This window comes from Mustela putorius, unplaced genomic scaffold, assembly GCF_011764305.1.
Source record: "Mustela putorius furo isolate JIRA1106 unplaced genomic scaffold, ASM1176430v1.1 tig00003834_pilon_pilon_pilon, whole genome shotgun sequence".
In the NCBI taxonomy this organism is placed as follows: Eukaryota; Metazoa; Chordata; class Mammalia; order Carnivora; family Mustelidae; genus Mustela; species Mustela putorius.
Window position 1 is genome coordinate 53,638,131 of NW_025421987.1, and position 26,974 is coordinate 53,665,104.

The window sequence follows — 26,974 nt, forward strand, 5'->3', positions numbered from 1 at the left end:
AACTTGAAACAATTAAGAGGCAGCTGGAAAAACGGGAACACTGATTAGAAATGTGATGAAAAAATTTGATTAAAAATTGATGATACTAACATTATTATGATGATTCTAAGTTATGATCATTATATTGAGGGCTATTTTTTAAAGAGTCCTTATCTTTTATAGGTTCATATTATAATACTTAGAGATAAAAACATGATGGAGTTAGGTATTTCTCTTTCCTGGTCAAATGGTCATTTCCTCCTTTTTAAAAATGCATTAAGCAGTACTTTCCTCAGTGAATGCTGAGTGACCAATTATCATTTTTTATTTGTGTGTTGAAGTCTAAAAGTATCATAAAAGAGCCTCGATTCTAAGAAAAGTCTGTTTCCAACTCATCTTGAAATAATCATGTTAGCCGGAGAATTTATGCATAGGAGAGCTCTTATGAGCTGGAGAAAAATTTGTAATAAATATTATGTATTAAATCCTCACTGTCTCAAAACCCACAATTTTTCTTATAATAATGATAATTCAAAGGGGTTGGGAAGTCCTTTAAATTTTCCCTCATTGGACTCACCAGTCTCCCGTTTGCATGTAAACTTCCTTTCCTACATATTTTCATTGGCCCGATAAGCCCAGTGAATATATCTTTGGTGGGATCCACAGCAGAGTAATACATCTTAGATAGGCAGATGGGATCTTTGTAAGTGGGTCCCACTTCTTTGGGGACAGTCCATTCGTAGGTGAATGTTTGTTTGGGTGCTACATGTGAAGCTGGAGGAGGAGGCACACCTGTGAGAAACATCACATTGGAGAGGTTAAGTATGCTTTCTAATGTGGTCATTTGAGCTACCAAGTAGACCGGGTTTAGTCCAAGACAACCCACTTCTCAGTTCCTTATTACGAATTAGAATGAAATCCTACTTGAATGGTGTCCCACTTGTGTTCCTGTGTCAGGTCACGGATGGGTGTGATTTCCTTCAGGAAGCCTCCTCTTAACCGGTCTGTGACTGGTGCCTGCTATGGTCTGAATGTTTGTGTCCTCCTAGAATTCACATATTGGAATCTTAATGCCCAATGAGGTAGTCCTAGAAGGTGGGGACTTTGGTGGATGATTAAACCATGAGACTAGAGCACCCCCTAAATTGGATTAGTGCCCTTAAAGAGAGATCCCACAGAACTCCCTAGCCCCTGTTACCACATGGGAACACAGCAAGAAGTGTAAGACCCAGAAAAAGGTCCTTATCCAACCACGCTGGCCCCCTGATCTTGGACTTCCTGTTTGCAGAACTGTGAGAAATGAAGTCCTGTTGTTTATAAGCCACCCAGTCTGTGGAATTTAGTTACAGCAGCCTGAACGGACTAAGACAGGGCTGCTCTCAAAGCCTCTGATGATGTCCCCAGTACCTTTCATGCTAGGTTATGTGTATTTCCCCCACAAACAGAATGTACCTGAAGGAATGTGCCCTGAAGGAAGCAGTGTCTCTATATTTCCTTTGCAAGAACAACACCTGAAAAGAGGGTATAATCCATACATGTTCTATTGAACAAAACTGAATTAAAAATAACTTCAGAACTGAAAGGTAACTGCAGATGATCATGTTCAAATATCCTGATTTTACACTTGGGGAAACTGAGGTCAGAAGGACTGAATAACTTGCCCACAGTCACACTGTAAGAGGTGGCAAAAGCACTTGTCTTCATTTGTCAGCCTGATATATAGAAATACCCAAATGCATGCATAAAATGGAATATTTGTATTATTAAAGTTATATTAAAATGCTTATAATGCTAAGGAAACAAACAGTATAAAAATACAATGACAAGTATTTATATACTATGATTTCAACTACATTCAAATATATATTATATGTACACAGATGAAAGACTGGGGGGTTACATAAGAATATCATAGTGGTTATCCATAGAACTATAGATAATATTTTTGGCTGTACTTTTTCTATTTTTCAAATATTCTAATGAGCATCTAATCTTACAATTTTAAGAACATTTTTCAAATCTAAAATTCACCCAAACTGTACCCCGGAAATGTATAATTGATATAATCTCAATAAGTTCCTACCAGCATTGTCAAAAATCATCCAATTCAGGCAGGACAAAATTCCATATGCCAGTTGGAAATGGAAGAAGAGGTTAACTTGCTTCCTGGCACGATGCCTAAGAATGATATATGAGCGGCTTCCTTGGAGGTTTCTGCCTAGAGTTTTTGCTGGGCAGTTTTCCCGGGCCGACCAGCACAGTAGGTTGTTAAATGTAGTTGGGTTACAGAATGTCGTACTCACTTTCACTCAGGGAGTTGTGAAGTGAGGTATAGTATGTGCCTTCGTTGTTCTTGCCGACCCTCACCCCAACCGGCTCAATACTGAGGGGATATGCTCCTTTGTTATGGAAAGTGACTCTGATGGTATCGTCCACCTCTGCCCAAATGACAGGACCTAGGTAGGGACAAAGAGAGCATTGTTAGTCTTCCTTGGCGTATAACAAACAGAATACGTAACACAGTTGTTTATTTTGGCTTGTCCTCTGGCAGGAACTGCTGGCAGCAACATCTTGTTTCTGGCAAATGGAACACCTGCTTTTTTTTTGGTTTTGTTTTGTTTTTGTTTTTGTTTTTTGTTTTAAAGTCTGTTATCAACTTGACATGGTGAGGCTAGAAAGAAGAAGGGCTTTCTGATTTATCTTCAGGTTAAGGAAATTTGTTATCATTTTCATCCAAGTTGGTTCACCAGCTTTATACATCGACAAGAAATTATTAGGAGTCTATATTCCTCATCCTAGCCTTCTGCTGGCCAGATGTGTGATATTTGTCCAAAGAGTCAGGGGGACTGCTAGTTAAACCTTGACCACCCAAATAGGGTAAGTTAAATTGTCTTGGATGTGAAGAGTAACATTTTTATGGATTTTCTTTCACCAAAATCAATATTGTTACCAAATATAGAATAAAAACATATATAGTAGATATTTTATGCAATACATAAAATAGTATTTATTGAGAGCTTCTCATGTGCTTCTCATTTAATCCTTACAGCATCTTTATGAGATAAGAACTGTTATTGTTAATTTTTTAAAGATTTATTTATTTATTTGAGAGATAGACTGCGAATGCCTGCCGGGGAGCAGAGAGAGAAAGAGAAGCCGATTCCCCGCTGAGTGCAGAGGTGGATGCGGGGCTCAATCCCAGGACCCTGAGATCATGACCTGAGCTGAAACCAAGAGTCAGACGCTTAACTGCCTGAACCACAAAGGTGGCCCAGGACTATTATTGTTATTATTGTTCCCATTTTACACAAAGAGAGCAGGCAGAGTAAACAGTACTTTCAGAGGTCACATAGCCCATAGGCGAGGCATGAGGACAGTCTGAATTCAGACTCTGTGTGCTCACCCACTATATTCTGCCTGAAGGTTTGAGCAAGAACAGGTCTCTGGGTTGTGCCCAAGGTTCTAAGACAGACTCTGCCTTTTTCATTAGTAGCCTGGACTTTAATTCTAGAGGAATGTACTTTCAGTTAAGAATAGAGGCTAATGGCTTTGTTGTCAATTTATTTTATTTTTGTTGTTGTTAATTTAAACCAAGTCATAAACACACATTTCTCCTTGCCCTTTTTAAAAAATCTTTATATACTTATTTGAGAGAAGAATGGCAACAGAGAGCATGAGCGGGGAGGAAAGGGAGAAGCAGACACCCCACTGAGCAGAGAGCCCAAAGCGGGACTTGATCCCATGACCCTGGGATCATGACCTGAGCTGAAGGCTAATCAACTGAGCCACCCAGGTGCCACTCTCCTTACCTCTTGAAGGAAACAAAAAATCTGAAGTCAGCAGAGCTTTTAATGATGAAGATTTACTATTGGTAATTTACATTGGAAAAGTAATTAGCTGCTATCCTTTAATTATTGAATGACCCTCCACATCCTTAGTTTATATGTAGAAATCATACTGTGGGTCCTGAAGTTTCTGTTCTTTCTGAGACTGGGTAGGTAGTCCAGGACAAGAGTCCAACAGTCACAGATATTCTGCATGGACTCACCCAGGATGCCAAGATGTTCCTCTTCAGGGCCTCTCCTCTTTCGATTTGTGAAGGAGGCATCTGTGTACTCACGATAAACCAGCTTTTTATAAGATCCTCCAATTCTTGTAGTGCCCTGTTCAAAAAATACCTCTGAAGCACTGCCAAAAGAAAAAGGGTTTAACACTGGAGTTGAGAGCAGAACAAACAGCAGGCATTCACATAGGAGAAATTGCAAAGCAAAATTATGACCAGTGCTCAGAGGCAAGGCTTATTTATGATTTGCTAAATATTCAGACAGAAGCAGCTGGTACTAGGCACCTCGTAGAAGGCTGTTCAATTAATGGGTGGGGTATCATGGTGTAGAGTTTTCCTTTTTTTCAAGTGAAGTGGAAAATTTTAGGATGACCCACATCAACCCCTAATAGTCATTAATTGTTCTATAATGGAATCTTTAAAACAAGTTACAAAATGTTTAAAATTCAGGATCTACTGTTCATTGCATATTAGCACAAGCCAGGTACTTAGGAACTTTCATTTATTATCTGACACTCACACAATATGGCAACAAAGTTGGTATTATTCTCCCCTTCATTCTTATAAATGAAGAAATTAAATTTCAGAAAGGCATCTGACTTGCCAGAGTCAACCCATTCCTCTCTTCTCCCATTTGATGAATGTATTGGACACCTGCTTTTTACCAGGAAACTTGTTATGTGCTGATGGTATAACCAGAAGCAAGCTGGACCCAGCCCTGTCCACAGGGACTTTATACTGATCAGAGAAGACAGACTATGAACTGATCAACATAATAACAAGCAATAAGCACAGGGTGTTATGGAACATTCTCCTGGGCTTAAGGGAAGCGTTGGGAAAAGGCCCCAAAAACTTTCCAAAGAAAGTGATTTTTCAAAATGATCTAGAAGAGAGAGAGTCAAGTTAGAAAGATGAAATATATGTGGTGGGGAGAATGGGGTGGGTGTTTACAAAGAAGCAACACACTGTGGAAGGTTCAGAGGAAAGAGTGAATGCGGCATGTTTTATGAAATATGACCGGAGCATGGTGAACGGAGCAGGGCAAAAGAGAGAGAAAGAGGCAGAAGAGAGAAAGTGAAACTTGGAGAGAAAAGGAGTGGGTAGCAGGACCCAGTTAAAGTTTCAGTACTCCATCCCAGAGCAGTGGGAAAGCTCTGAAAGATGTGAGCATTCAGGAGTAGTATTTTAAGAGGATCCCTCAGGTCGGGGAAAAGTAGACAACTGTTGGAGACATTTAGGATACACCGAGGCAGTACATAATGAAGAGAGAAGGAGGGAGTGGTAACGTGGGGAGACAGGGATGGTGCTCAGGTTTCAGGCTTGACTGAGGGATGCACAGTGATTGATACTATTCACACAGAGGAGGAAGCTCAGACATACGGGGAAGACAATAGGTTCAGATTGGACATACTGATTTGAAGGGACCTCATCCAAGTGGGGTGTCTTTTAAACAATTTTAAATGCAAATCTACAATTTACAAGATGCAGCTTTGGAGTCATTGCATCTGGATGTCAGTGTAGACTGGGACCTAAACATCTGCTTCAGGAATCACAGACCTGGGTGGAGGCAGGCCTGGCCATGGACATGGCATGTGTCATTGAGTAAGCTACTTAACATTTCCAAGGAGCTTGGGGGCAAATAAAGCTCCCCTTAGGAGGTGATGTTTGAGCAGGGACTTGAAGCAGGGGTGTGGCATAATCTCATCAACGTTTTGGAAAGCTTACTTTAGGTGCTTTATAGAGAATGGATAGTAGGAAAGAAGTCTAAGCAGGGAAGAACAGCTGGGAGGCTGTGGAAGTTATTAGAAATGGACAGTAGTTTCTGTGAATCTAAGGATACTGTCATGAGAGTGAAAAGAAAACCTATAGAACGGGAGAAAATATTTGCAAACCATATATCTGGTAAGAGGTTAATATCCAAAATATGTAAGGAAGTCATAGGCTTTAACAACCACGACCAACAAGAACAAAAACAAACGACCCAATTCAACAATGGGACTTGAGGACTTGAAGAGATGTTTCTCTGAATCATCAACAAGAACATGAAAAGATGTTCAACTTCACTAATCATCAGTAAAATACAAGTCAAAACCACAATAAGATACAACTTCACAACCAATAAGATGCCTATTATAAAAAAATGTGAAATAAATATTGGCAAGGAAGTAGAGAAATTGGAGCTCTTGTACATTACTGGGGGAAATGTAAACTGGTACAGCCACTGTAGAAAACAATATGGCTGTTCCTCAAAAAATTAAAAATGCAATTGTCACATGATTGAGCAATTCCATTCCTGGGATGTACACAAAAGAATTGAAAGCAGAGATGTAAACAATATGCTCATCCTTCCATGTTCATAGCTGCATTATTCACAATAGCCAAAAATGGAAACAACCCAAATTTTCATCAACAGACAGATGGATAAATAAAATGTGATACATGTGTAAAATGGAATATTACTGAGCCTTGAAGAAGAACAAATGCTACGACATGGATGAACCATGAAAACATTATGCTAAGTGAAATAAGCCAGACAAAAAAGGACAAATACTCCCATCATCCCACTGGTATTAAGTGCCCAGAATAGGCAAATTCATAGAGATAGGAAGTAGAAGTTATCAGGGATTAGAAAGCTACTATTTAATGGATGCAGTCTTTCTATTTAGAATGATGGCAAAGTTCTAGAAATGGATAGTGTGGATGATGGTACAATTTTGTGAACGTATTTAATACTGCCGGATTGCACAATGCTGTATTTTCTCTTATTTAAAAAAATTAATTAATTAGCCAATTAATTAACTAACTAATTTTTATTTGACTTCAATTAGCGAAAGTATAGTGCTGTATTTTCATGAAAGGAAAGCTAATGCATTGATCAGTCTCATTATACTTGGTATTTTCTAAGGAATTTGTTAAGTATCTGATAATTTTTAAAATCGTTTTCTTTCATGAACTCAAAAGTCATATTTCTAAAGGGAAACTCATACCAAACACTTTAATAAATATTTAGCAGTGTAGTTACTCAGTTTCAGGTACCAGTTATAATGTTAATTCCTGATTCCATCTTTTGTGGATCTTTCTTTCTCTTTCTCTCTCTCTCTCTTTCTTTCTACTTTCTTTCTTTCTTTCGAGTCCTATTTTGAAATAATAGTCTTTTTCCTGAATTACCTTCCAGGGGCTGTTAAGTTTTCTTTGGTGAAGATATCTATTCCAGAAGGTGCATAGTTCCAGACAATTTCCTCAGCAGCAATGTAGTAATGTCTAACATGTTTCCCACGAATATTGTCCTCTGATGAAGGCTTGTTACAGTCTTGGACCTGGAAAAAGGCCTGGAGACCAGCTGAAAGCCACATGGAAGGAGACATTGGTTAATGGAACCAGTGGTTTTTCCCTCCTATTGCCTTGTAAATACTGCCGGTGAAATAACAGAAGGGAATTGAAGAAATAGACAGCTAGAAACAACACTGAAAATTAGAGTAAACTGCAGTAACTAAATTACTGGTGGAAAATTCAAGCAGTAAAACTTCTCTATATGGCACAGAAAAGAGATATTAAACACTAGTATTATTAAAAATGTGGTACCAATCTTTGTGGTTTCACTTGGGAGGTCTTTTGGTGGGAAATTTGGGACACATTAATAGATAATTAATGAAGAGAGGTTTGGCCTCACTTCATATTTTAAGGGCCAAGGTGGAGTGGAGGAGGAGGAATAGAACGAGCATATATGATTATTGTTCTCAGACAATATCAAAATGGTTATGTTCCCAGTGTGTTGGGTCTTCTGAGGCCAAGGTCATATTTAATAGGTGAGGTTATGTCTGAAGGTCAGAGTTAACATACCAAAAGACCCAGGTTAAATTTAATTTCTTCAGTAGATCAATATTACAAACTAGTATTTTTTTAAGAACTAAGAATGTTCTTATATTGAAGAGATAGAGGAGGAATTTAGCTAGTTAAACCAAGGAACAGCTGGACTTCAAAGAACAAAGTTGGTTATATTTGATAGAACCAAGAAAAAAAAACTATCTTTCAGCACCACATGCAAATCTTCTGGCATTTACGATAATGTGTATTTTACAAAGCTGAGAAGTTATATAGGGAATTAAACTTTTAGGACAGGAGTACACAATCAGAACCAGTTGTTATTTTCCCCAAATTAGTACAATTTCACATTTTATTACTTTATAAAATTCTAGTCTTTCAGTCCCTTTTATTACATTATGATGCATACTGTCATAGGAATGAAATTACATTACCAGTTCAAGGTTCAGATTATTCCTGATTCCCCATAATTACCTCATTAGTGGTGTAACTGAGACATGATGCTATTTTAGCTGACAGCTCATTTTGGGTAAAGATGCCTTACCTTTCAGGTGGTTAAGATTCTGACAGCTAAGCATCCATTCTCCAGGATTCTGGGCCACCATGAAAGCTTCGAAGAGGGTAGCAGGAAAGAGATTGACTGTATCAATTCGGTAGTTCTTATTAGTCAACACCTGGCCGTGGAAGAAGGCTGCATGCACATCCACTTCATTACCCATACCAAAAAGGTACCATCTGACTCTGTCCTCTGCACACATGGAGAGTCCTGGGAGACTTCCGAAAACATATCCATTCACAGCTGTAAGCCAAGAACAGAGATTGTGACTCACAGACATTGGTGCCTGGGACAGTAATAGTTATCTCTATAGAAACAGAATGAATTTGGGATGGAAAATACATGACATATATCCTGTTGCTATTCCTCCCTCCTGTACCCACATCAGACATCACTAATCAATCACAGCGCTCTTATTTTAGACCTGAATTCAGCCTCAGGAATTTTGTCAACACAGCATTAGTAGATGAACATAACACTGAAGATGAAACCTGTTTTCTTTCTCCATTAGGAGCTATCCTCATTAATATGTGTATTTATAAATACAAATATGTGTTTATATTCATACACATACAAAATGTCTACACATAAATTTTTTAAAAGACTGAAGCTTATTTAGTAATCAATCATGTATCATATTGACAGGGGTAATATGAATGGCTTTAATGTTTTCTTTCTGCCTATCAGAACTCTGCCAATTTTCTACAGTGAATATGAATTACTTGTGTAATAACACGAGGAAAGCTTTTTTCTTTTCTTTTCTTTTTTTAAAAGATTGGCAGAAAAAATTAGAAGAGATGTGGAGGAGGAAAGAAGAAATGCTGGGGAAGGATTGTAGGCACCCGTACCAGAGCCACAAAGCCCTAAGTCCAAAGGCAGGGTGATGTAAAGCCTTTTGAAGAAATTTAGGATCACTATTCAAACTCGGTGGTCCTAGAAGTACGGTGAAAATTGCTTCTCAGTAGCACCATGAATTATACAACAGCGGTACAACCAGACTGACCCAAACTAGATGTTTGAGTATCTTTTTCTAACATCTATTTTTGATTACTGCAGAACAGAGGCAGGATTGAAGTATAGAAAGAGGGCCTTCCAGCCAGAAATAAGCAAAAGTTGGTGAAAAAATTCTGTACTTTGTTAGTCAGTTATTTTTCTGCTTTGGTAGTTATTTTTTGTATTACCGATTTGAGTAAAGATTATTTTGAAGAAGCTAAACACAAACAAAATCTATACTTCTTGGTCTAGTTGATGTTAAGAGACGTGATTTTTTTAATGCAAATTCTGAGTGATAGAAAACTTTACTAAGCTCATTATTTTGTGTCTGGGGGCACAATTAAGAGCTAAGGAGAAACGTAGGCAATAAACAAAGCATTTCTAGAAGAAATAAAGTGAATTAAAAGTTAGAAGAAAAATGATGCAGATGAAAAATGTATGAGTAAAAGAAATACCTTGTAGAAGTAGTGGTTTGAACTATTTTCCTAAATACAGTTCAATGCTTTATGATATAAGTATAATTTTAAGCATTTAGTTTAATAATTTTAGGCTGCCTCAAATAATTTTTGGGATGAGTTTGGAGGTTAAACAAATATATAAATAAATATAAAATGCATATACATTAAACCATAATTGACGATGTTTTCTACTTATTAGTTTGGGAATAATTTGGTGTATCCAGTTTTACTAAGCACAGAGTTTTGATTTGATCTAGCTGAATATAAAGTTGCACATTTAATATGCCTTTTTATCAAGGCCATACTAGAAACACACAACTTAGTGATGCCTGGGTGGCTCAATTTGTTAAGCATCTCTCTTCATATCAGGTCATGATCCTAGGGTCTTGGGATCCAGCCTGCTTGGATCCCAAGCATCAGGCTGCTTGCTCAACAGGCAGTCTGCTTCTCTCTCTGCCTGCGGCTTCCCCTGCTTATGTTCTCTCTCTCTCTGACAAGTAAATAAGTAAAAATCTTAAAAAAAAAAAATAAAGAAGCACACTACCTATTCATGTGAAGGATAAACCTAGCAGACCTAATAGATCAAGAAAAATAAGACCAAAATTAAAACATCTTCTATAATCTTACAATACATCCTGTTACTCTCCTGGAAGTCTTCATCATCTTTGTCAACTTTCTCTGGTTCAGAGCAATAGTTTTTAATGTTGTCATCTAGGTACCAGCTGAGATTTTCATCCACCACAGAAAACATCACCACAAATTCTTGGTCAATATTTTTTTCTTTTTCATTATCCAGAGAATCTGAAGTGAAAATTACTATTTTAGTAGAAGTTAATCTTTAACATGTATTTTTAGCAGGTGATTTATAGCTTTAAAGATTTATTTTTCTTATAAAGCACAAATCTGGATTAGTCACTTCTGTTTTACAAACATGAAAACACCAGGAAATTTTATGGTCAGTGTCCAGGGCATGGAGATCCTCATATATCTGAATATCCACTGACCACATAATTATTCAATACTCTTTGGCAGATGTAAAGGTTGGAATTTAAAGTTGTGTGTATATGTTCTGGTCCCATAAGCTGAGACAGTAAGTCTTTTCAGGTAACTCATTATCCCAGTAAGAATTAGGTTTCAAGCTACTGAATTATGTCATCTTTGTCATGATGCTAGAAATAGATACTGTGATCCTGTATTGACCAACACAGTACAGATAGCTATAGAACTATCACCACGGAGTGCTGCTAAGGGGGTCACTTTCAGTAAAGTCATACATCTCTTCAACATCACTGTTGGAAATTACATAGAGCAAAACCTATCTTCCAGGAAAGCATGTTTCTTACTGTTTAGCAATGTGTGTGAATGCTTGTTCCATTTATCCCTTCTTTTTTTCCTGTCTTGCTGTTTCTTTCCTTTTTTTCTGGATTCACCCCCCCCCCCCCACTCAACCTTACCTACTCAATCATAACACAGAAGAGTTGACTTATAATTAAAAAAAACAAACTGCCCCATCTCTTGCCTTTTGGTCATACATTGTGATCAACAATGAAAAAAATGTACCTTTTTTACAGATTATTAAGGGTCCGATGAGTCCTGAGGCAATATCTTTTGGAGCATCAATGTGGGAATGGTAAATCCTGGTCACACAATTGCTATCTTCCTCACCAGGACTCTGGTCTTCGGTGGCATCCAATACGTATGTGTACTGCTCGCCTGGATACACTTTGTCATCTGCTTTGTGAAAATCTGTCGTGTTGTCAGGATAGATGGCCCCTGGGAAGCAATATGCAATAAAGTTACAATGTGAATGTATTTGAACTTAAATGAGAGAATAGATGCTCCATTAATTTTTTCAGCAAACATTTATACAATTTCTAGTATGTGCCCTCTTGTGTATCTGGTGATGTCCTGTTTGGACACAGAGGAGTGAAGGAGTGAGAGGCTAATGACTAAGGGGTCTGGAAGCTTCACAGAAAATTTGGTCATTATTATTTTTTATATTTACTGAATCTTAAGGGAGTAGTAATAGAGAATAGTGACTTTTGGTTTACAATTTAAAGAACGACTTTTGCTTTGGGGTCATGGTATGGAAGCATGAGCAAAATGGCTACTCTCTATTATAATTTGGAACATCTTATATGATATCAAATTTATGCCCATGAAGTAACTACAGATTTTTAAAAATTTTGTACTTTAAATTTTGGAAATTTCCAGAAACATGTAAAAGCCGAGAAAATAATATAATGAACTTCCACGTACCTGTCAATTGAACTTTAACAATGATAACTCAAGGCCAATCCTTATCCCTATACCCTCACCTACTCTTATCTCCATCACCATCGAATTATTCTAAAGCAAATTCCAGGCATCATATAATTTCATTCATAAATACTTGAATATGTACCTCTAAAGGATAAGAGCTCTTTTTTCTTCTCACAGCAACACAATATAACTACCATAACTTAAAAATGAGTAATGCCCTAATATACCATTAAATCATAAAAAAAGAAATAAGACAGCAGTCAACCTCCATGTTAGGAACATATTTGTTTGTTTCAGAAGAACAAACAAAGATATATGGTCAAAACAATCACCTTCTAAAGCAATACCTCTTTAAAAAAGAAAATTAATAATAAAAAATCTAATTTTATTTTCATTTCTAGACTTAATCCTTGTAATTTCAGTTAGCATGGCCTCCGCATTTTTGCTTATGATAATATCTGATGTTCATTGAGTTATTATTATGTACTATTGTCACTATTTTATATATGAGGACATTGAAGCACAGAGAATTTAAGAGAATTTAAGAACTTGCTTAAGATCACTCAGCCAATAAAAGTCAAAGCTGCACTTGAAACTTGGTCTATTACTTTCAGAGCCCTTGCTCTTATCCACGACAAAACACCACCTCTTTCACTCATCATTACCATCATTGAGTACTAAAAATGAGTTTATCCCAAGTTAGAAGGGTATGGGACAAAGGCCACAGTATGTTCACACATAGGAACTTCAGAGGTGAGACAATCCCTCTTTCAAGTCCTGTTTCCTCCCTCTGGATGTTTGCCTTTTCTAGGCCTTAATGCCCATTGCCTAGTTCTCTCATTCTCTTTGGCTGGGAGGGAAGTCCTCATTCTCACTGACTCACTCATTCTATCAGTCTGCCCAGAAGTCCCCTTATGTTCACACTTGAAAATGCAAGCGCAATCGAGGGAAACAGCCTTATTATGATGAACCAAAATACTTGTTAATAAAATCGCTTAAAGCTAATTGACACAGTGATAGGTCTTATCCCAGAGGGGAAACCATAATTTACAAGTTAAAAAAGTGCTCCTACAGAGAAGCTAGAGGAAATTCCAGCTAGAGTATGAGCTGAACTTACCCTCATGTTCCTTACGGTAAGTTATTCCGTGAGGATGAAAAGTGTAGGGTCTAGAGGCAAAGTTTTTTAAGTGTACATAAACATTATCTCCAGTTTCAGCTTTGATAATAGGGCCTAAAAACCCTAGCCAGATGGGTTTTTCTAAAACCGTTGTAAAGGTTTTGTCTGTGTACTGAAGATAAAGAGCCTTCTTATAGATCCTTCCAATTCTATTTGGGCCATTTTGAAGATAGACATCGGAATGCTCCCTGCAAAGGAAAAGAAGACAACTCTATCAGAAGCCATCATTTCAGGGGATAACGTTATAATTATAACATCTCATCTGATTAAAGAGAAATTAATAACCACATCACATGAAATGTTTGCCTATTGTTGTATGGACGCTTCCCAAAAAATGGAGAGGAGAGAGGGTACTCATCCTGTTATTTTAACTGTGAGGCGTCCCACCTCAGGTGTGTAGCAGAGAATCATGTGTGAAGGCACCATAAAATATGGTATATCTTACCAGAGTATTTTTCTACAGGATTTTTATGTTAAAACCCAGAGGTGTTATGAAAAAGAATACAAAATTAAAGCGAAATATTAAGATAAAGCAGTTGAGAGTTTACTCACGGTATGCCTCTTTCAGCTACTAGAAAAAAACGAGTTTATAAGCAGTTAATCTGGATATTTGAGACTTTGGTGTATGCATATGTTTTGTTTTCCTATATAAATAAAATTTATGATGCTAAATTAGTTTTATTTGTATTTGTATTTCTTTTAGCATCACTAAACCAAGATTAGCATTGATGCATGCAATATGTGTGGGTTTTAAAATTACCTTTGGATTCAAATTACCCTTATGTTCTTTTAATCCCTTGCTACTGAAAATACTTGAACACTGAATATTTACATTCTGCTTAGTGGCTGACTCATAGTTGCTCAAAACTCTTCTAAAAATATTAGCAAATTAAATTATAACCGGGCAGGAAGAGGAGGAGAAAGAAAGACAAGAAAGGAAAAGAAAGTGAGTTTGGTATTCAAACATTAAAGTGATGCTTACGTTGTCCTTAACAGAAGGTTCGGGATTGCTCAGGGAGAGTGATTAGTGTTACCCATTGAGGAGGACGCACTTAAAACCTGGACTTTGGCAAGCCCCGCCACAAACAGGAACTCCTCCAGGAGAATAAAAACCGCTAACACTCAAGCTAATGATCTGAGGTTTGTGTTTCTTCCTATGAGTGTGTGTGTGTGTGTGTGTCTTGCCAACATTCACCACAGTGACCTTTGATTCTTACGGTTGCTACTCAACCCCCGTGGCGCCGGAAGTCTGAATGGAGAATAAACTTCGTCTTATTTCCACAGCTGTAAGCTCATCGGAGAGAGTGAGAGAGAGGTTTCCTTCTTTTCTTCAGGAGAAGAGGAGGGCTTGTCTGGGAGCTCTGGACTACTGTTGCTACAGAGTTTAAAGGCCTAGTTGTTCAAAATTCCAGGGTTGCAGCCTAATATTTCTTTTTCTTTTTCTTTTAAATTTATTTGACAGACAGAGATCACAAGTAGGCAGAGAGAGGCAGGCAGAGAGAGAGGAGAACGCAGGCTCCCTGCTGAGCACAGCATGGATGCGGGGCTCGATCCCAGGACCCTGAAAATCATGATCTGAGCTGAAGGCAGAGGTTTTAACCCACTGAGCCACCCAGGCTCCCCGCAGCCTGATATTTCTTAAGTTTTAATGTGCCTGGGGATCTACTGAAGACCTTAATGCAAGGCAAACTCCTGAGCCCCAGCGCCATTGTTTCTGATGGTGTGCATCTGGGCAGGGGCTCAGGCATTCAAAGTTATTAAGAAACACCCCGGTGTGTTGTGTTGCAGGCATTCAGCACTGGGCCGTGGGTAACCTGAATATTGAAGACTCCAAAGTGAAGGGGAAGAGAGCTGCCTAATCCCAGATGCAGTGGGATTTCTTGGGAAGGCGAGACAGAAAGGTGCAGGCTCTGTTTCCAGAACCTACCATGGTAGTGGCCAGGCCAGTGGTATAGTTGCATGAGGACATCTGAGTACTTCTGAGAACGGGATCCAGTGAGCGGAGCTGCTTGGGGCTCCAGGGGCTGAGTTCCGGCAGCAGCAGCAGGTGCAGAAAACAGCAGAGCACCATGCCTTGGGTTGACCAGAGGACTCTGACGACGAAGAGTATGTCACTGTAAAATGACAATGCCGTATCTCCCAGATTGCGGGAACTGCGGGATTCTCAAATCTCTCACTGAGAAATGAACCCTTTTTGATGGGAAGGGCGCCACCCTGGGCGTTAGAAAGCAAAGAAGTGACCTCTTTTGCTGAGTTTCTCCTAATTGTTTTCATTTTCTAATTGTTTGAGTTTCCATTTCATTAGAATAAAATAGAAAAACGAATTCAGGAAGGCTCAGAGGGATTTCGAGAACATCAAAATGCATGGGAAAACAGCAGGACAGAGGGGGTGAATTCTCCCTCTAACACTGCAGCATTAGCATGAACGGGGGAGTTCTCATAAGCAGATGTTTTAACAACAGCAAAATTCTGAGGCACTGCAGGCTACTGAGATTAAAAGCAGATTCATCCAGTCGGGACTGCCGTGAGAAGGTTCACTAGAGTACGATTTCCGTGAGGCACACAGTGAAAGCACGGCTCACGGTGCAGAGATGGAGTTCCTCTCTGGTCGCCCCAGCAGGCCCTGGCACACTCAGTCTTACACAAGCCCATCCAGGTCTGAGGGTAAACTTTCTCCAGTGTCTCCTAGTGGTAGGAGATTGGTCCTGATATTTAAATTCAGATTCTAATCCGTGTTCTAAAATGCCCTCTTGATTCACATTTTACGAAGGCCCTTAAATTCTTCGGGCTTCACTCAAATACACTGTGTACTTGTATTTTCTGAGCGTGACTCTGAAACACGTGAGAACATGTCACACCCCATTTCAATAAAATGCAGTGGGTTTTGTCGGAATGCCTTTGTTGCATGGAAGTTCCCCTGTCTTAATCCCCTCCTGATACAGGAGGAGCATGGCCTAAGCCTTGGGATTCACTCTTTGTACCCAGAGATTTGGGGGAGGCAAAAACTGCTTTTGAACTAATTGATCAGAAGTTATAACATTTTCAGGGTTTTTGACATTTGGAATTTCTTTTATATACACAGCAATATGTGAAATATGTTTCCCTTCTTTTCTTTTTGAATAAAATTAACTTAACCAAATTGGGAAATATTTCATATCATATGATATGATATTCTGAGGGAGGTCTATTTGATTATGTTCTGTCTCCAAAAGAACATCAAAGGATCATTAGAAGATGTCTATTTAATTTCAAGAGCACAGCTTAGGGACAAGAGTTAGTTACTAGAAGCCTGCAGGAAGTTTGCCAGTCAGATATTCAGTCAAAAGAATCCATTGTAGTTGATCTTTGAACCAGATAATTCATATTAATTGTAGTTCTTCCTGTTGACAATTTTAACAGGCTCTTTTTTGCTCATTACAACCACTAGATGCTACCTCCCTGTCAGTAATCACTTCCTTCTTTTTTATCCCCTCAGCTTCTAGAATCCTATAACAATACAGTTTCTGGTAGATTCACACTCAGAAGTGAGTTTTTAATGGTAGTGGAATTAAAAAAAATTTTTATACTGCCTTAGTAAGATGATAATAATGCTACATCCTTCCATAAATTCAGAATGCACTTGAGTGGTCTTGGTTTATGTTTAGGCATAATTACTAAACTGTGGGTAATATATGGGAAAACTTTCTGGATTCTTGGCTTCATCAGTCGAGACACAGAACATTAGTTTTCTATTGCCAAATAACAAATTATCACATAGCAACTTCAAACAACACCCTCTGATTATATCACAGTTCCGTGGGTTGGAAGTCTGGCACAGCGTGACTGACTTCTCTGCTCAGGTTATCACAAGGCTGACATCAAAGTGCTTTCTCATCTGGAGGTGCTGGAGAAATCCACTTCCAAACTCAGTCAGGTTATTGACAGAATTCAGTTCACTGCGGTTGTAGGATTGACACCCCCACTTCCGGGCTGGATGTAACCAGGCTGGATGTAAGCTGAGGACCTGACCCAGCTCCTCATAGCCACTGTACTCCTTCTCAAGTGACCTTTTCCAAATGCAAGTCAGCAGTATTTTCTTGAATCACCTCAAATCTCTTCTCTTTCTCTTCTTTCACTAGGGATTCTCTGGTATAGATTAGGTGCACCCAGATCATTATCCTATTTTATTTTTATTTAGTTTTATTTATTTATTTGCTTGTTTATTTATTTAAATTAAATGTAGTTAACATATACTATATTATTACTTTCAGGGAGAGAATTTAGTGATTTATCATTTGCATACAATACCCAGGGTTCATTACATCAAGTGTCCTTCTTTTTTTTTTTTTTTTTTTTTTGTAAAGATTTTTATTTATTTATTTGACAGAGAGAGATCACAAGCAGGCAGAGAGGCAGGCAGAGAGAGAGATAAGGAAGCAGGCTCCCTGCTGAGCAGAGAGCCCAATGCGGGACTCGATCCCAGGACCCTGAGATCATGACCTGAGCCGAAGGCAGCGGCTTAACCCACTGAGCCACCCAGGTGCCCCCAAGTGTCCTTCTTAATCTCCCAGTTACCCCTACACCCACTGCCCCTCCAGCAGCCTTTAGTTTCCTAGAGTTCAGAGTCTCTGATGGCTTGCCTCCCTCTCTGTTTTCATCTTATTTTATTTTTCCTTCCTTTCCCTTATGTTCATCTGTTTTTTTTTTTTTTCTTAAATTCCACATGAGTGAAGTGGTATGTATGGTATTGTCTTTCTCTGACTGCCTTATTTCATTTAGCATAATACCCTCTAGCTCCATCCACATTGGAAAAGGCAAGACTTTATTCTTTTTGATGGCTCAGTGGTATTCCATTATATACAATACCACCTGTTTCTCCATTCCTCTGTCGATAGATATCTGGGCTCTTTCCATAGTCTGGCTATTGTGGACATTGCTGCTATAAACATTGGGGTGCATGTGCCCCCTCTGAATCACTATGTTTGTATCCTTTGCATAAATATCTAGTAGTGCAATTGCTGGCTCATAAGGTAGCTCTATTTTGAACTTTTAGAGGAATCTCGATACTGTTTTCCAGAGTGGCTGTAGCAGTTTGCATTCCCACCAACAGTTTAAGAGGGTTCCCTTTTCTCCCCATCCTTGCCAACATCTGTTGTTTCCTGACTTGTTGATTTCAGCCATTCTGACTGTTGTTAGGTGGAATCTCATTGTGGTTTGGATTTGTGTTTCCCTGATGATGAGTGATGTATTTTTTCACGTGTCTGCTTGACTATTTGTATGACTTCTCTGAAGAAATGTCTGTTTATGTCTTCTGCCCATTTCTTGATTGGATTTTTTTGTGTTTTGGGTGTTGAGTTTGATAAGACCCTTACAGATTTTGGATAGTAGCCCTTTATCTGCTAAGACATTTGAAAATATCTTCCCCCATTTCATAGGTTGCCTTTTAGTTTTGTTGACTGTTTCCTTTGCTGGGTCATCACCTTATTTTAAAGTCAACTGTACCATCGAATATCATATAGACCATGAGAGTGATAGCTCTTCATACGTACAGGTTCTGGAGGGTTAGGGCCACCTCCAATGTGATGGATAAGGAGATGGGGCCTTTGGTGATATGCCTAGGTCATGAGAATGGAGCCCTCATAAATGAGATTAGTGTCTCATGAAAGAGGTTCCAGAGAGATTCCTAGCTTCTTCCACCATGTGAGGATGCAATGAAAAGGCTATGAACCAGGAAGAGAGCTCTTGTTGGTACCTTGACTTTGAACTTCTCAGCCTCTAGAAAAATAGATTTCTGTTGTTAATAAGCTACCCAGTCTGTGATATTTTGTTCCGACAGCCTGAACAAAGACTGCTGGACATGCTGGTAATCAGAGACAACGAAGGGAAAGACAAATTGTTACCTAAACTCATCTTTACAAAAAGTTTAGTATAGTACTGGTGAAATGGCTAAAGCTCTAATTCAGTAGTCACTGCTCAGATTTATTTTAAAAAAAGATCACAGGCAGAGTGACCAGTGCCCTTTAGAGTTCACATGACTCTAGGCTGTTGCTGAAGCCACAGATTATCAGACCTATGTTGTGCAACTTCCCTAAGCACAGAGGAGACACAAGAGTATTTAAAACCAAAGGAATTCTCTGTCCCCCAACCCCCCTCCCCCACCATTCTCAATAAACTCCCTCTCTCTTCCCTCACTTCTGGAATCACAGACTTCTTTATGGAAGTATGCTTGGGGCAATGTTTTGCATTTAGTTTATGTCTAGTGAAGCTGATTTGATTTTTGATCATGAATAAGAGCAGAAGAATGGTGGGTGGGAGCATGGAGTATAGCAGTACTTTTTTTTTTTAATGTGTTTTGTTTCCCTATAGAAACTGCATATAATTTACATTGTATTTAATCAGGGAAAATAACTGCCACTATACAAAATAGTTTGGTGAAGTCATGAAATCAGGTCACATTCCCAAGAAGAAACTACTACCTAAAAACCAGACTTAATGAAATTATTGAAAGGTGTATTAGTTTTGTTTGCAATCGGTTATTTTTAGGTCAGAAACTTTTCTTACCGTACTGTACATTACTAAATTAATAACATAATGATTAAATATTATCATCAGCTATGCATTATCTTTTATTGTGAACAATTTCAAACATGCATAAAATGAATGAGAATAGCATATGCCTGTCAACAGAATCAATGAAATTGATTATACACCAATTATGAAAATTAGTATACTTGCTTAGCTATTTTTAAAGATATAATCTTAGGACCTGATGGTCATTGGGTTCATTTGTGCTTTGTCACCATTACAATACATTTTTAAAAGTAGTGAGCATTGGTTATGGTAATAAATATTTAATTAGCATCATTAAAAGTGATGACCTCAGTATAAATTTCCATTATTAAAACATCAAGAATGATACTCTTGCATTTCTGTAGGGTGACTTTTGCTTGAAATAAGGGGGGGAAGGTTCACCTAAAACATGAAAACCTTTAAGTTACACGGTTTTTTTTGAGGGGGGAGATCACTATAAATATCTCACATGTTTTGTACCTGTGTGATGGACCAAGCACTATACTAAGAGCTTTATATGCAGCCACTCTTCAAAGAACCCTATGAGGTATTTTTTATCCCCATTTTACAGATTAGCAGGCTGAGGCTGAGAGAGACAAATTGAATTAAATGTCCGGTGTCATCCAACAAGTACTGAGCACAGTAACACCATATTTGTTAAAACAGTGTTTGATTTCTATAAATGATGTTTTAAAGGATTAAAAAACATTTTATTCTTACCTACTAGTAATCAATAAGTGGTATGATAAACATAACATTTTATACTGCCATTATTTAAATTAAGGAACTTTTGCATAAACAGAAAATAAGACTGAATCCTGATGAGAGACAAAATAATAACCAGAGGAGATAAGAAGAAGTGCCCGGAGATCCCCTCAGGACTGAGGGGAAAGGAGTTAGGCAGACTTTCCCCCAGCCAAAAATGCCCAGGAATTTAGAGATTTATTAAAGTTTCCTGGATTTCCAGTCCACATTTTGAAGTTTCTATACACTACAAATTAATAAAATATTTTATCTTATTGCCTTTATTTTTTAATTGATAGTTTATAAATTTGGTCTTAAACAAACGAACAAGAAAAATAGTGACTTACTTGTCAACTGAAATAAGTTTCTTCTCACTGTCAGAGGCATAGTCCCAAGTTGTTTCAATAATTCCAATGTAATAATGCTTCTCTTTTGCCCAGGCTGAGTTACTATAGAAAAATAGAAAAATACCCAGCCACAAAGTCTTCATTTTTTTTCCTCTTGGAGCCTAAGAAGCAATGAGGTGAAATCAGAAGCCGGCAATTTTATGCTTTCTTCCTTTGTTTGCTTGATTGACACAGCTTAATGTTGCACAAAAGTAAATTGTTTCGTCAAAGCAAATAACGTTTCCCACTTCAGCTCAGTTCTGGTAAACTCAGAAAGAAAAGTTTTCCGTTGCCAGGCTTCTCTGATTACAAATAAAAAGTCAACAGTTATTGTTGGAGCCGCTAGAGTGTGCATAACTCTGCTTTCTTCCATTTATTGTGTAAATTCCAGGAGGGCAAAAAACATCGCTAAATGTTCCCTTTGTTCCTCGAACAATAAGCCACAGTACAGTGCCCTGCACGCAGTGAACTCTAAAAAATCAGGAGGAAATTATGCAAAAACAGTTTAAAACATATCACTCTTCACTTTTGAAACAGCTAACAATACTTAGTTGCAACTTGGTGATACAAAACATGATATTTCGTGTGCCAAATTTAAGTACCCCACAATAAGAATCTTATTTTGAAGGATTTAAGGATTTATCTATTTTGGATGCTCTGCACTCATCTACATAGGAAGTTTACCATATTATTCTGCATTGCTATATGCAAATAAATAATAGAGCATAATAGGGGTTGATAATTCTGTTTTATCATCAAAGAAATCAGACATAAGTAAATCTGTTTGCAAAAGCAAAGGTTGCTCTTAGTAAACAGAAGTTTATTATCAGAAGTAAATAGAAGTTTATTAACAGAAAATTCTGGTTGTAACACTGCACATTTTGTATTAATATAGCCTTTTCCTCTAGAATCTTCAATTCATTATTCTTTGTCTAAAGTTGTTTATAGAAATAGACTGGTATAGGAGAAAGGACCCTGATGTTTGTACAATCCATTAATTTAATAGGTGTTCCCGAGAGAGTCTGCTGTGCACCAGGTCCTGTTCTAAGCACTGGGGGTACAGCAGACATGAATTCCTACTTTCATCAGCCTACATTTTAATTGTGAAAGACTGATAATGTACAAATGAAGAGTGAAACAGCTAGTATGAGCAGCAAATGCTAGGGAGAAAAATAAACCAGAGAAGGACAATGATGAGTGCCAGGGAAGAGAGCAGGATGAAGATCAAAATCCAATGGCACATCACGTCACATCAGGCATGATATTTAACCCTGGACTCAGTTTCCTCACCTGTAAAATCTCAGTCTCAGAGGACTGTTGACGACAGGGTAATTGAAATGACCCACCATGTTAAATCACACAGAGATGCTGCTCTCACCGGGTCATAGTATCTTACCTAACTGCCCTGATAGAGAAAACCGAGTCACATTGCCCAGCATGTCCCAAGACCTCCTTCCAGAGCTACCTTTAACTGTAGTGCCTTCATGCCCACTGAGAGGACCCCTGGCCCAAATCTGTGCCTTGTAAGACACTGTTCCTTTTAAATACTAGAGCCTCGGGGAGGTTCCTATTTCCAAATGGTCTACTCAGAGGGGACATCTTTTAGCATTCTTTCCAAAGGGAGAATGGCACAAAGCCACTATATGAGCCAGCAGCTTTCTGGACATTTGCTTCTTTCTCATCCTCTACTCCATGCTCAAACTCAGCCCTGAGGGACGTGAGGACAGTGATCAGATCACAGCAAGTGTCCTGTCCTTCTTTCAGCTGGTCTACCCCACTCCCACCCCAAAAAAACTCCCCAAACAAAAAAAACAGCTCAGGTAGTTACTGAGGGCTTCAGAATGTATATCGGTAGCATCCCATACACTGGGGACAAAATGAAATGGTTAAACAGTAACACCCTGCCCAGTGGGAGTAAATATTTTATGTTGCAATGCAGGAAGGGTCACAAAGTCCATATTTCTGTCCTGTTTTGTGACAGTTACCCTTCCCGTTAAAAGGCATACAGCTGCTGAATGGCGGGAAGTGGGGAGAATGCTCTGAGCCCTGGTACTGTCTAAACAAGAGAGGCCACTGACAGGCCACTGACAGGTCATTTACTGCAAATCTCCTTATAGGGAATCCAAGGTTGGACCTCAAAAGTGAACTTTGCATAATGTTGCAACTGAGATCTTCTGCGCTCAAGAAATGTGTCACAGCAGCATAAACTGGGGAGAGACAAGAAGAGTGGGGCGCCCACAGGAGCGTCTCAGCAGACTTAGAGCATCGCAAGAAAGAAGAGAGGAACCTGGATGGGACCAAATAGCTCATCCACTTACCTGTGTCTGTTAGAAAGCTGTAACCTCAGAACCCTGAGGTACCCCTTTATAGTTTGTTATAAATAATTACTGCACAGCCAGGTTAACTGCTTAGTGACCTAAGTAGAGACATAGCACAAGTTTTAATCATTTTCCATAATTTCTTTTTTTTGTTCTCTTAAAGATTTCTGGATAGGGTGAGTCTTACCTGCATTTAGCAATTAAGATCTTAGGCCTTGAGGTGCCCGGGTGGCTCAGTCAGTTAAGAGTCTGCTTTCAACCCAGATGATGGTTTCAGTGTCCTGGGCTAGAGCCCCGCATTGAGCTCCCCACTCAGTGGAGAACCTGCTTCCCTCTCTGCCCCTCCCCTCCCAACTCATGCACTCTCTCTCTTTCTCTTTCTCTCAAATAAACAAAATCTTAAAAAAAAAAAAAAAAAAAAAAGAGTTAAGAAAGATATCCTGGGCCTGATAATGGCTAAAATCAAGGAAGTTTAGCTTAGCTTATTTCTGTCTGGCAAGATTCAATCTCTCCTTATCTCCACTATTCCTGCTTGTACCCTCTAGCTTCTTTTTGGTTGATCCATGAAAACTGCCTTTTAAGGTAAGATAGAAGGATTACTAAGAAACAGACCACTAAGGACAGTATCTCCCTTTGTGACAGCAGGAAACAGTATAAAATCCCAGGTCATTCTGTAGAGGACCAGTCAGACCACCACGAAGCTATCTTTTTCACAGGAAATTGTGCAACTCTGGAATTTTATCAGTGAGTGTGGTTCCATATGGAACTCTGATAACAAGTCCCTTGATGTGAACTAGTTTAGCACAAACCTGGCTGATCCTGTTCTCTACTGCTCAGTTCATGGCTATTTAGGGAATGATCACACAAACTGGGCTTTGGTTGTTCCATCCCCTTTGGCTGGTCAAGGTTCTCTCCAGCACATACTCACAGGGACAGCTGTCATAGACAGCGGAAGAGAATAGCGTAGACTCTCATTAGCAAAAAACTTGATGGTGTTGAAGTCTACATTACAATGAGAAAAGAGATTTTTTTTTTTAATGGCATAAGGATTTCAATTACTCTGTTTTTATTTTCTTACGTGGTGAACAATGTCGAAATCAAAACATAGGATTTGTTAACAATGAGAGAGAACCAGAATAGTAGACTTATTTTTATAAAAGAATAATTTATTCACAAGTTTTGATAACATACAACTTCAATGTGTGACTTTAAAAAAAAACCAGATTTTGTTTATTTATTTGAAAGAAAGAGAGAGACTGTGGGGGGGGGGATGAGGAGGAGGGGCAGAGGGAGAAGCAGACTCACCGCTGAGCAGAGAGCCTGATGGGGGCCTTTTCTCAGGACCCTGCTATCATGACCTGAGCAGAAGGCAGATGTGTAACTACGTAAGAGACTGAGCCACCCAAGCACACATATTGTGCAGGCTTCCTGAAACATGTTCCTCTCTTGTTATGTTTAACCTCATTCCTTCTTGCCTTCTGTTCCATGTTGGGGCAATATATACTGTGTAGGTCTTAACACTTTGATTTGTGTCTGGGTCTTAATTTATAAAAAATGACTCTGTGATGACACACAGAGGCCAATACCATTGAAAGAAAAGTCACAATTCCCCTAGACACAAGAGACACACATGTCATGCAGGACCAGAGTTGTTCAGAAGGCAGAGGCAGATAAAGAGAAAGCACAGGCCACAGCCTTTGTTGGGGTTTGTGTATGAAAAACAAGGCAGGGTAGAGTAAATAGCTTATGACTGGCTAGTGTGAATCATCTCAGCAGGCTTTGGGGCACAGAAACAGTCTCTAGATGTTTCATAGTAGGTTCAGATTGATTTAGGACAGAAGAACTAATGACTTGGTGTGTGGGTTATGTAGAGGAGGTGTTTGGGAGTATGAAATCAGGGATTGGTTGTTTCACATATGAAAGACTGGTTCATTGGAAAGCTGTTCACTATCTCTAGGAATTAACTAGCTCTGGGAGGGGTAGTCTTTTCCCAGTTAGCAAGGTCCCCAAAGATGTCACGACATGATAAAATACTGAAAATTAAAAATTTCATATCAGAATTATCTGTTTACATGACTGTCCACTCAATTAGACTGGGCTTTCTTGGGGCCAATGACTATACCTTACTTTGTCTTGAATCCCTGGCACTTAGCATAGTACTTAACACACAGCTGAATAAAAATTGAAAGAATGAATAAATGTTGGAGGAGCAAGATGGCAGAGGAGTAAGAGACCTATATTTCATCTGGTCCCAGGAATTCAGCTAAATAGTTATCAAACCATTCTGAACACTTACAAACTGAACAGGAAAACAAAGAGAAGAATAGCAGCAATTCTATGAAAAGAAAAGGGACCACTTACTGGAAGGTAGGACATGAGGAGACGTGAATCTGAGGCAATACATGGGAAGATAGACCATGGGGGGAGGGGTTGGCACCCTGCAAACAGTAGAGCAGTGGAGTACAAAATTCGAAACTTTTAGAAGTCTACTCCATGGAGGGCGTCACTCCAGTGGCTAAGTGAGGGGCAGAATCCTCACAGGGACAGTGTGGTCTCAGAACCTGAGAGGCCACAGAAAGACTGGAGGTATCTGAGTGTGGCAGAGCTCCCAGATATCCGAGTTGGGAAGCAGTCTGCAGAGACAGAGTCGAGGAGGGATTTTCAGCTCAGGTTACCTTAAACCATGATCCAAGCCACAGTTGGGCCACTGCTCCTCAAGCAGGGATGCCAGAGGTGGCAGATCCAGAGACCTCCCCTCTTTACTCCCCTGGGACAGTGGTGCGGGAGTGTGCTGCAGGAATCTGCTGGGTTTGGAGACCCCAAATGGGTGAGTGAGCCAGAGGTAGAAACACTCAATCACATGCCAGGTGAGTACAGAGCACAGCTGGAGACCAGGGAGATAGGAGGGATTGACTGCTTTTCTCTAAGGGTGCACTGAGGAGTGGGGTGCCAAGCTCTCAGCTTCTCAGGATTGGAGATTGGGAAGCCACCATTTTCATTCTCCTCCTCCAAAGCTCTTTGGAAAGCGTTCTGGGAACAAAAGCTACAGAGAGCAAACCTGAGCAGATTGCTTAGCCTCGCCCCTGGCAAGGGAGGTGCAATTCCACCTCAGACAAAGACATTTGAGAATCATTGCAATAGGCCCTTCTGCCAGATCAGCAAGAACATCCAGCCAAGACTAACTTTACCAATCAATGAGAATGGCAAAACTTCAGTGCTAGGGGAATACACCCCATAGAATTTATGGCTTTTCCCCCCATGATTCTTTAGTATTTCAAAGTCAAACATTTTAAAGTTTTTGTTATTTTTTCTTTTTCTTGAAAATTTCCTCTTTCCTATATTAACCTATTTAACTATTTTATCTTATCAATAACTTTTTAAAATATGTTTTTTAATTTTCATTTTTATAGTCATATTCTCTCCCTTCATTGTTATATATATATATATATATATATATGCCTTTCTTTAAAATTTTGGAATACAGTTTCTTCTAACAGACCAAAATATACCCTAAATCTAGCATATGGCTTTGTTTTACTCTCCCTCCTGATCACATTCTCTCCTTTTTTTTCCCTTTCCTTTTTCAACCAACTTCTATCTTATCAATTCCTTCTTTAAAATCTTTTTTAGTTTTCATCTTCACAGTCATATTACATACCTTCATCAT

General features: G+C 38.9%; 1 protein-coding gene across 6 annotated transcripts in view; it reads right to left on the bottom strand.

Annotated features, from left to right (window-relative positions):
* The window catches only part of LOC101671124 (ceruloplasmin), a 57,015-nt gene extending 35,637 nt beyond the window's left edge, over window positions 1-21,378 (bottom strand). For 3 of the 6 annotated variants that reach the window (XM_045088503.1, XM_045088502.1, XM_045088501.1), the window contains exons 1-9: window positions 20,951-21,375; window positions 13,251-13,498; window positions 11,432-11,644; window positions 10,499-10,672; window positions 8,409-8,663; window positions 7,211-7,382; window positions 4,028-4,167; window positions 2,283-2,435; window positions 557-771 (exon numbers count right to left, since the gene is read on the bottom strand). In XM_045088503.1, the coding sequence (XP_044944438.1) occupies window positions 557-771; window positions 2,283-2,435; window positions 4,028-4,167; window positions 7,211-7,382; window positions 8,409-8,663; window positions 10,499-10,672; window positions 11,432-11,644; window positions 13,251-13,498; window positions 20,951-21,093 (1,713 nt within the window). In that variant the 5' untranslated portion in view covers window positions 21,094-21,375. Of the gene's footprint in view, window positions 1-556; window positions 772-2,282; window positions 2,436-4,027; window positions 4,168-7,210; window positions 7,383-8,408; window positions 8,664-10,498; window positions 10,673-11,431; window positions 11,645-13,250; window positions 13,499-20,950 lie in introns of all 6 variants that reach the window. The other 3 variants (XM_004755496.3, XM_004755495.3, XM_045088500.1) reach the window with 2 other exon arrangements.
* Between the last annotated feature and the right edge of the window lie 5,596 nt (window positions 21,379-26,974).